Genomic DNA, 11,052 nt, shown 5'->3' with positions numbered 1-11,052 from the left:
AAGGTTACCCCAGGATGCTTATTTCCTCGGTAGCCTAATTTACCGCCCCCTAACCCCCGTCCAACTCGGGGAGCAGAGGAATCAGCATCACCGCAGCTTGGTGCAAGGTTAGGGGTTAGGTGTTCGGACTCCTGGGTCCAGTTCCTGAGCCCTAGAGGACTTTAAGACTTGGGCGCGCGTGTCTGTGCGCGCGCGTGATGTAAGCCTTCACCACAGAATCCTAAATTAGAACCAGAAGAGACCATCTTGTCCACACCCTTCGTTTTTTAAACAGATGAGGAAACTGAGGCCCATAAAGCGGAAGTGGTTTGCTGGAGATCCCACAGAGAGACGTAGGGTAGCTCGGAAGGGTTTGGTCACATTCTGTGTACAGTATACCGAGGTCTTCCCGTGCGGGGAGGAGGTCATATTGGCTTCTCGCTTGGAGCGCACAGAAGGGGCTGAGGCTTGGAGAGGGAAGTGAGCTGTCCCAGATCTTCGTCCGAGAGAGGTACAAGAGCGGAAGATCGAGGGCGAGTTGGGGACTGTGGTTAGCGAATAAGGCTTCGGGAGCGGCGCGGTAGTGTGTGTGTGTGTGTGTGTGTGTGTGTGTGTGTGTGTGTGTGTGTGTGTGTGTGTGTGTGTGTGTGTGTGTGTGTGTGTGTGTGTGTGTGTGTGTGTGTGTGTGTGTGTGTGTGTGTGTGTGTGTGTGTGTGTGTGTGTGTGTGTGTGTGTCTGCTACCGGCTGCCGGTGCATTCCAGGAGACCAGGAGCTGTGAGGTGGGGAGCGGAGACGCCCCGAATTCGGGGGACCGAGCCCGGCCGCCCAGGCTAGCGCCGGAGGGCCAAGGCAGGTGTGGGCGTGTAGAACTTAGAAAAAAAGGGAGGGAAACAGGAAGCCGGGGGAGGAGTGTGGCCTCCGGGAGGGTGGGGAGGGGTCAGAAGTCCAGTGGAGGGGGAGGAAAGAGGAGATGGGGGAAAAGGGGGAGGGACTGGGGAGGGGCAAGGGGAGGAGAAGTGGGAAGGGAGAGAGGAAAGGAGTTTGAAGAGAGAAAAGGAGAGAAGCGGAGAGGAAGGAGGAGAGGAGAGGAAAGAGGGAAGGAGGAGAAAGGACCGGGAGTGGAGGGGTAGTTGGATAGTAGTTTTAGAGTTGGATGGGACTTTAAGAGTGTGGGTGGGAGGAGAAAGAAGAGGAGGGGGAGGGGCCAACAGGGCAAGGGTCCGGGGAGGGGAGGAGCTCAGGACCCCGCCCCCTCCCTGCACCGCCGCGGGGCTCGAGTAGCTGCTGCCTCCACCCCAGCTGCGGGACCCGGGAGTCCGAGGCCCTGGGAGCAGGCGGGACCCGGCCTGCGGCATGCGGGGTAAGGGCGGGACTGGGACAGCGCCTAGGAGCTCTTCGGAATGGGGGGCTCCGGCCAGGCTGCAATGGGTATTGGGCCGGAGGGTGTAGGGTGGGCGCTGGACACGCGGGCGGCCTCTCTGAGGGGAAAGCGGAGTTCTTGAGTCTGCTTGGGGATCCAGGCTGAGTCTCCTGCTTGGGGTGGGCATGCAGGCCTGGCTCCTTCACCAGCGGGCCCCTGCCCCACTTCCCCAGCACTCCTGTGTCCTGGCCGACAGGATGCTACCCCCGGGGAGAGTCAGGAAACTGCTTCTGGAGTACGGGGGAAGGAGAGTGGAAGAAGGATAGGTGGGAGCTAGTTCTCCCTGGACCTGAAACAGGGGGGTGGTGCCCCGGGATGGGTCCTGGGCCGGGGGTTCCTAGCGTCCCAAACCCCTTCTACTCCCGATAGGAAGGATGAGAGGGAGCTGACTTAGATCATCCCACCCCGAAGCTGGGCTCATCTCCTCCCCTTTCCCCCATGCACCAGAGCGATCAGGAGCACGACCCCTGTGGAGGGTTGGTGTAGGGGAGTATCATATTAGGCAGATAGTATTTCAGAAATGCAGAATTTGGTACCTTCAGAAAAGGGGCGCGGGAATGGTGTGGACACGTTGTGCACCTCTGGCTAAGTCCCTTCCCCCTCTGGTTCTTGGAGTAGACAGTGATGGGGCTGGACAAGACTGTTGCTAACAGTTTCAAGTCACTCCCAGCTCTATTAGGCTCCAGTTCTGGGTGGTAAGATCCCATCTACCTGTAACATTTTTTATTCCAAAGTCCCTATCTGCCCTGGCATTTTACGTTCTGTGTACGAAAGTCCTTTCTAAGGCAGTGGTATCGAGTTCAAATAGAAGCTGAACATTATCTATGTTCTATTGTATACTTATTTATTTTGTTAAACGTTTCTCAATTACATTTTAATCTGATTGGGGAGTTTGACATCTCTCTTCTAAGGTCCCTGCTGGGTTTTTTTTTTTTTGACAAATTGTGTTCTAAGGTTTCACCTAGAACTGATATTCTATGATATTTTCTGCTTGTAATATTCTATACTCTAATGCCTCTCATTCCTAGTTTTGATGTTCTGTGTTCTAAGGTTCCTCCTAGATCTGAGACTTTTTGATCTCTTCTACTTGTAACGTTCCATAATCTTAAATCTCTTCCAGTTCTGGTATTCTAGGTCCCTCCCTGCCTTCCTGACATTCTTTGTTCTCAGGTTCCTGCTAATTCTCACATTCTGTGTTTTAAGGTAACTTTCTGGCTCTCATATTCTAGGATTTTTGTGAAGTAATCTAGCCCCGCCATGTAGCTTTTGCTTCCTCTTTTTGGCTCTGTGGGTATCCCCTTGCCTTCAGAGCCCCTGACCCTCACAGGGCACCTGTATATTCCTTCCACATGACTGTAGACTCAGAGGATGCAGCCATGCGGCCCCCCTTGGCAGCTGAAGTGGAGGAGGAGGTGGGGTCTGAGGAAGAAGAATTATGGGAGAAGATCGAGGGTATCCGGCACAAGCTGACTCGGGCCCTCAACCCCGCCAAGCTCACCCCGTATCTACGCCAGTGTCGGGTGATCGATGAGCAAGATGAGGAGGAGGTGCTAAGCACCTATAGTTTCCCCAGCAGGATCAATCGAACTGGTGAGGAACTGGACCTTTTGAAATGAGGGAGGGAGCAGGGAGGGAGTTTCCTGGGAGGTACCCTTGGAGGCTTTCTTTCTTCTGGGCATGAATATTGTCATACAGTGGAAACCTGGGAGTTAGGATGCTTGGCTTAGAGATTCCAGCTGTGCTGTGTACTCTTGAACAAATGACTTCCCTGCTCTGGGCCTCTGTTTCCTCATCTTAAAATGAGACGCATGGACCAAAGTGATGTAATAATAATAGGTAGGATGTAACACTGGCAAGGTGCTTTCCATGTGTTAACTTATTTGATCCTCCCAACAACCCTAAGAAGTGGCTGCTGTTATTATCCCATATTGCAGATGAGAAAACTGAGGCAGACAGATTAAATGACCTTCTCAAGGTTACAGAACTAGTAAGTGTCAGTGGTGGAATTGGAATTCAGGTCTTCCTGACTCTAGGCCCAGTGCTACCTACCTAATATATAAGGTCCATACCATTTCTCTTCCTTCTTCTATAAAATGAAATCAAAGGGTCATAAAATTTAGAGCTATTTTCACTGTGCCAAAAGACCTCTAGTTAGAGTCTGTTCTAGCTATAAATTTCTATGAACTTCTGTAATTCTGTAAGAATCACTACTGGGTCTAAAACATGAATGTTTGTGGCATAATATCTGAGCTCTGGTTCATAACCTAACTGTTATTTACTGTCTGTGTGACCTTAGGCATGTCCCTCTCTTGATCTCAGTTTCCCTGTCTGTAAAATAAAGGAGTTGCGATCAGTCATTTGTAAGATTTCTTCTAGCTTGAAGTCATAGCTCTTCATCTGTTCTTAGCTACAACACTTCATTTTATCCATCTCCATCCCAGGGCGATTAATGGACATCCTAAGATGTCGAGGCAGGCGAGGCTATGAGGCTTTTCTGGAATCCCTGGAATTCTACTACCCAGAACACTTCACCTTACTGACAGGGAGGGAGCCTGCTCAGCGTTGCTCCATGATCCTGGGTGAGTAAACCTTCTCCTTTCCTTCTTTGCCGGATAGAGTCCATAGAAACAACTGCTTTGAATTTCAGAAAAGAGGTATACAGTAGGGGATCCCAGAGATCCCAAATGAGGCCTAGAGGGTCTTTTGTGTCTGCTCTGTGGATTATCTGTGCATAGGAGGCCAGGCAGGGGACATCAGGTGGCCAGGTGGCTGTTAGACTTTGGATAAGCCCCTTCTTTCTCTAGCCTGTTTCTTCTTCTGTACCTTGTGGATGATAACACAGCTTGATGTCATTTAAAGAACATTGGATTTGGAGCCAAAAGACCTGAGTTTGAATTCAGACTCGGCTGTTTCTAAGCTATGTGACCTTGTCACCATCTCCCAGTTTCCTCTGCTGTAGCATAGACATAAGAACACTTGCATCATTTACCTCACTGGATGATTTTGAGGAAAGCCCTTTGTAAACCTTAAAACACCAGACAAATGTGAGTGGTCGTCATTATTCTTCCTCTCCTAGAAGAGATCAGCTTGAGTTCAGCAACAGGAAGAATGTAAGGCAGATAGAAAGAACTTCCTGAGGGAGGATGATGTGTGTATGTGTGTGTGTGTGTGTGTGCATGTGCGTGTGTGCATGTGTGTGTGCACACTGGAATAGGGAAATTTCTAGCCTATCCATTTTTGGAGAGATATTATACTCCTATATTTTAAGTGGTATTATTTGTTTTCTATGTCACTTTCATATCCAAGTATACCTCCACCACCCCTCTCCAGAGAGCTTCCCTTATAACAAAGAATAAAGGGAGGAAAGAAATAAATTGGTTCAGCATAAGTGCCCCACACATCGCCATCTCCACCAGTGTATGTGTGTATGTACTTCTTCACACCCATAGTCTTCTTCCAAGAAGGGAAGCTGGTTCATTTTTCCTGGAGAGATTTAAGAATAGATTTGACAGTGTTCAAGTGCTATCTTACTTGAATGAATTAGACTGACTCAAAGGATAAGGGTATGTTGTTGAGACTCTGCATGTCATTTCATTGCTATAAGGAACTCCAGGATAAGGAAATAACTTTCCCCAATGCAGTTCAGTACCTGCTCTGGAACTCAGAATCTTAGAGGCGGGATTGGGACTTGGGTAGAAGTGTCCCTTTGGGACTTTGAGTGGGAGCTGAGCAAGGCCTGGGATGCTCACTAGTCACTTGCCTCTCTTGCAGATGAGGAGGGTCCCGAGGGCCTGACCCAGTTCCTGATGACAGAGGTGAGGCGACTTCGAGAGCAGCGTAAGGCCCAGCTACAGAAGGAGCAGCAGTTGCAGGCCCAGACCCGAGCTCTGGAGGAGGAGCGGGCCACGCTGGAACGCAAGCTTGGGGAACAACTACAGGCCCAAGAACGGTGTCAGCGCCTCCGTGAGGACTGGGAGTCAGGCAGTGTGGAGCTACTGAGGCTCAAGGAGGAGAACTACATGATAGCCATGCGCCTGGCACAGTTGAGCGAAGAAAAAAACACAGCCGTCTTGCGCAGCCGAGACCTGCAGCTGGTGGTATGGGCTTGGGAGTCAGCAGAGGTTGGGGGTGACATCTGGGCACCTGCAATCCTTCCTTAAGAACCTGCCTTAAAACTCTCTTCTGTGATATTCAGCCTACTTTGGTGGAGAGAGCATTGGCTTTGGGGTTAGAGAATCTGAGTTTGAATTCCAACCACCACTTACAAGCCATGTGACCCTGGCCTAGACTTTATTGTTCCGGGGCTCAGTTTCTTCAGCTACAAAATGGGAAGAATTTTCCTGGCAGCGCCTCTGTCTGCAGGTTATCGTATGGATTATATAATGTCTGGAAAGCTTTTTTTTTTTTTTTTAAAATAATGCTCTGGCTAGATTGACCTATCATTACTACACCAATGATTATAGTCTATGGGCAATAGAAGCATTGATATGGTGCAGTGGGATCATCAAGTCCTTAGTGCTCAGGTACCTGACCCTGAGCAAGTCAGTTAGCCTCTGGATGCCTCAGTCTCCCCAACTGTAAAATGGGGGGATAATAGCAGCTCTTTCCCACGGTTGTTGGAGGAGCAAAGGAGATAATTTGTAAACTTTAAAGTGCCATAGTAATGCTGTATTATTGATAGCAGGTGAGGTGCATCTATTGATTTAAGGTCTGCATGGGGCTTTGTAACAATAATCTCATTTGAACTTCACAATAGCCCAGTGAGTAAAATCATCAGGAAAAATCATTTTGTATGACATAAATTCATGTGATCGGGTGGGTTTAGTGACTTGTGCTGGACTTGACATTAGGAACACCTCAGTTCTAATCTTGCCTCTTGGCACATCCTGTGAGGGACCTTGGACAAGTCACTTAACCTTTCACTTTCTTCATTTGTAAAATGGGGATAACAGCACCTACATCTAGGGTAGTTGTGAAGATCAAATGAGATCTTACATGTAAAGTGCTTTGGAAATCATAAAGGCCTACAGAAATGGGAATTATGATTATATTTTTGATTGGTTTTGTTCTGGACCCATGATTTCATTGGCATAGGGAACTCTTGGAGTGAAAACTCCTTCATCAATTGTAGATTATATTCTTAGAGGGTTGTCTTGGGCATTGAGAGGCTATGACTTGTTCTTTGTTAATATCTATGAACTTATAAATCATAAAGAACATAAAAATACTAGATCTTGGTCTGGGAGAGACCTCAGATACCACTAAGTCTGGAGCCCCTCCCCCCATTTTACAGGTGAGGAAATTGAGGCCCAGAGAGGGGAACTGATTTGTCCAGAGTCACATAGCTAGAGTCAGAGACAGAATTTGAACCCAGATCTTTCCACCTCTAAGGCAGCCCTCTGTTTATATGTCATGCTGCTTCTCTATTATTATAGCTGACTCCCTTGGCTAGAGCATCATGCAGTTCAGTGTGGGGTCTTGGGCCTCACTCCCTGTGGATCACTTTGCTCTTCTAAAGTTGTAGATACCTTCCCACCCTCCTGTCCCCTGTCCTCTACTCACCACTTTTTTTTTTTATTACAAAATCTTGATATGATACATGTGGCAGATGGGGTGAGAGAGTATATCTGGCTTAGACCAGACTTCTCTCATAGACGTGGAGTCCAGGGTATTTTCTTTGACTCTGCCATCAGTCACATACAAAGGGGGTCCAGGGGCCATCTGTGCTGTAATGTGGGCTCAGGGTTGAGCTGGGATACTAGGGGGTACATGAATGGAGCTCATGGGTCATGATCTGTGTATGGCTCTAGGCAGCTTGCATGAAATTTGGTTTGTGTGTCTGTGCTGCTGATTGTACATGAGAGTGTAGATTGGTTGTGATCATCACAAGTGAAGTAGAGGTACTTCTTCATCAGGTCCTACATAGATTCTGTGACCTTGAAACTGGAGAGAGTCAGAATCAATAAATGAATCAAAAAGCATTTATTAAACACCTGCTACATTCCAAGCACTGTGGTAGACACTGGAGATACAGAGACAAAAGGAAAATTGTCTGACTTCAAGGAACACCTAACTATCCAGCTTTGCTATTAACCATGTCCCAACTCCTCTCCCTCCCTCCCAACCTTGGGTCCTGCTCTGAGATTCTATGATTCTAAATGTTCTCTGCTTATTGATGTGTGGCTACAGAGGAGGATTTTGATATTAGTCTATAAGTTAGGGGTGTGTGTGTGTGTGTGTGTGTGTGTGTATGTGTGTGTGCATGTGTGCATGTATATGTGTGCATGTGTATATGTATGTGCACACACTTGAATGTGTGACCAGACTTAGATGACCATCAGATACTGACAGCCTGCTTTTCATCTTTCCTGAGCTTGAAGCAAAAGTGGAGATTTCTTTCGGAGCCTCATGGGGAGAGGGCTGGCCCTTGGTTCTCTGGTCTGTGAGATGTCTTTGATCTTAGGAAGGGTACTAAACTGTGAACTGGGAGACTTAGATTTCAGTGCTGATTCCCTTTTTCATCTTGGGCAAGTTCCTCCTCATCTCTGAGCCTCAGTTTCCTCATCTGTAATAATATTAATAATAGCTAACATTTATATAGCACTTTAGAAATGTAATCCCATTTGATTTACTCCTTATAGCTATCTAAGGATTATTTTCATTTTACAGGGGAGGAAATAAAGGGGTTAAATGACTTGCCAGGGTGTAAGCCATAGGATTCTAGAACTGTAAATTTAGGATTGGAAAGGACCTTCCAGATCATTTAATTCCAATTCTCCCATTTTGTAGATTAAGCAGCTGAGGTTGAGACAAATTAAGTGACCTAGGATGGCAAATTGAGGCACAATTCAAACCCTGGTCTTATATATTATATATTCCACACTAAGGGCCCTTTGGGAACTAAAAGAATGAGCTGCCTCTGTGGCCTGCATGTGTGTGTATGCATGCATCTTCCTTTGAGGCCTGCTGTATGGGACGTGTTCTTTCCCAAGGTGATTTCTTCACCTGGGGTACCCTCTGGGCACCAAGCTCTGGCACACACTGAATGGATTCTGAGTAAAGACAGGCGTGTGGGTGGGAGGGGACACTATGCCACAAGTTCATGGAGACCTTTGGCCAACAATGACTGCATTTTTCTGTCTGCCCCTGTTCCTGACCTGACATTTTTCCAAGGACTTCATGGTTCTGCCCTTTGGTTTGCGCTGTTCATGGGAGTCTCAGCCAACTCTGGTGGCAGTCTGGAATCTGGGAAGTCTTTTCAACATGCAGTTTTCTGACTTTCAAGGACATACTGTAACTCTACCTAGCTGTGTAGACTTTTCTGGAAAGTCCTTCAAGTCGCTGATAAGGTTCAGTTCAATTTCCATTTGACAAGTTATTTATTGGGACTGTGAGAGTGGAATCAGGGAGCAGAGATGTTCATAGCTAGAGGGTAGCTTAGAACATATAGTGTTACAACATAGACTCTCACAACTGGAAAGGACCTTAGCATGCAAAATATAGCTGATCTGGGAGGAATCCTACAAGGTGGAAGGATTTCAGATCTGGAAGGGTCCTTAAAACATAGAATGTCAAAGCTAGAGAGGGGGCCTTAAAAATGACTGATCAAAGTCTTCATTTTACAAGTGGGGAGAACTGAGGCCCATATGAGGGAGTGATGCCCAAGATCACACAGGGGGTTAGCCCTAGAAGGACTGGGTACATCAATTAATGCAAAAAATGTTAGTGTTTTCTCTCAAACAATATATTTTATATATTAATACAAAAACATATCAATACAGCATATTGATATATTAATGTCAATATATTAACATAGTGTGTCAGCATAATATTAATATACCAATATATTAGCATAGCATACTGATATATTAATATAATATATAATTTTTGTTATATTAATGTAATTTTATTAGTTTAATATAATATGATATATTAATGTAATTTCACTCAAATTTCACTCTACTGTTTCGATTTTATTTGCCTTAAGGATAAAAAAATTCACTGCATTTAAGAATATTTCCTTTGAGGTATTCTTAAGTTCTGGTCCTTCAAGTGTTAATGGTAGGGCTGGGGATGGGCCATGGTTCACATAGATAGTAACTACAATAATAAATGGCTGGTATTTATGGAGAGAGAGTGCTTTAAGATTCACAAATGTGACCTCATCTGGTGCTCGCAATAACCCTGGAAGGGAGATGTGCCAAGCCTAGAGGCCTGTATTGGGCTACCCGAGTCTTTCTTACCTGTCCAGGTCTTCGGCTGGCCACGCCGGATGCACGTATGAGAGAAAGGACGTTCCAGAGTCAAACAGGGGTTGAGCTTTATTACAGGGTTTCGGTTACAAGTGCAGGGGCTCTTCTTTCTTAGGACGAAGAGGGGGAGATTTCCTAAGAAGGCTAAGCTTAAGGGATTGGAAGTAGAAGTACAAGCGGGGAGAGAGGGGGAGGGGAGAGAGGAAAGAAAAGAAGCGGAGCCCTACTTTTCTCTTTGGCTCCACACGTGCTAAGAGCTTTCTGGCTTCCTCAATCCTACTTAATCTTCAGCCACACAGTTTGCATCTCAATACCGTGCTGTTAGGTAACTAGGTATGCTCCAATCCGGGACGACCTCGAGGGCAGGGAGACTCCACCCATCAGGTATCTCCGGGGGAGAGGCGGAAATACCCGAGCTAGCCGAGCTAGCTCGGTCTGACCTTCTCGAACCCCCGCTGTTCATGGAGGGCCTCGTAAGACTCTAAGATTTAGAAGTCCCACTTTTACCTGCCCGAGACTGTCCACACGGAATTGAGCTTCCAGTCCCAACAGAGATGTTTTTATGATGAATATTTTACAGCTGAGGAAACCGAGGCAGACACCGGTGAAGTAACTTGATCAGGCTCCCTTGAGTTGTTAAATGTCTGAGGTGGAGTGTGAATTCAGGTCTGTCTGATTCCAGACCCTGTACCCTGTCTGTCTGAGGCAGGATTCAAAGCTGAGTTTTCTTGACTCTAGGTCTAGCACTAAGGGCCCTTCAAAGACTCAAAGAATTGTCCTACTGTGTGTTGTGACCATGTGTTCTGCCCCCTTAGAATGGTTCAGTGCCTGTTCCTCTCACTCCCTTATGCCATTAATTCAATCCATCAAACATCCCTATTGTTCACCAGGCTTAGAAAGCTGCTAACGTGCAAAGACACAAAGCTGTCTGCCCTCAATGAGATCACTCTCTCCTGGGTTTGGGTGGGGGGACAATACATATAAGGATAAGAATATACAAGATAAGTGGAAGAAGTAGAGGGCATTCTCAATGTGGGGAATCCAGAAGGGTTTCCTATTAGAGGGGGCTTGTCTGCCATGGCTTCTAGGAAGCTATGGATCCCAAGCATAGGGGATTACCTGTGTGATCTGTAATCTGTAATTTACAGATCTTCATCTGTAAATGGGAATAAAAATCCCTGGGTCACCTACTTCCCATGGTTCTCGGGAGGGAAAATGTTTTGTTGATCAAAGGTTTGTTGGTTTAGAAACCTCCCATTTTACAGATGAGGAAACTGAGACTCAGATAGGTATAGTGGTTTGCCCAGGGTCACATAGTAAATATAACTGAGGTGAGACTTGAAGCTGGGTCTTCCTGGCTCTGAAGCCTTTCATACTGATGCACTGACATTCAAAATAGA

General features: G+C 46.6%; 1 protein-coding gene across 3 annotated transcripts in view; it reads left to right on the top strand.

Annotated features, from left to right (window-relative positions):
* The first annotated feature begins 210 nt into the window (after window positions 1–210).
* The window catches only part of CARD10 (caspase recruitment domain family member 10), a 47,387-nt gene continuing 36,545 nt past the window's right edge, over window positions 211–11,052 (top strand). Inside the window, exons 1-4 of one of the 3 annotated variants that reach the window (XM_072655980.1) lie at window positions 211–490; window positions 2,760–2,990; window positions 3,842–3,979; window positions 5,172–5,497. In XM_072655980.1, the coding sequence (XP_072512081.1) occupies window positions 2,777–2,990; window positions 3,842–3,979; window positions 5,172–5,497 (678 nt within the window). In that variant the 5' untranslated portion in view covers window positions 211–490; window positions 2,760–2,776. Of the gene's footprint in view, window positions 491–741; window positions 830–1,066; window positions 1,341–2,759; window positions 2,991–3,841; window positions 3,980–5,171; window positions 5,498–11,052 lie in introns of those variants that run through there. The other 2 variants (XM_072655981.1, XM_072655978.1) reach the window with 2 other exon arrangements.

The sequence above is a fragment of the Notamacropus eugenii genome, chromosome 3 (assembly GCF_028372415.1).
Source record: "Notamacropus eugenii isolate mMacEug1 chromosome 3, mMacEug1.pri_v2, whole genome shotgun sequence".
In the NCBI taxonomy this organism is placed as follows: Eukaryota; Metazoa; Chordata; class Mammalia; order Diprotodontia; family Macropodidae; genus Notamacropus; species Notamacropus eugenii.
Note: the sequence above shows the minus strand (reverse complement) of the source record. Positions and strands in the feature narration are given on the sequence as shown.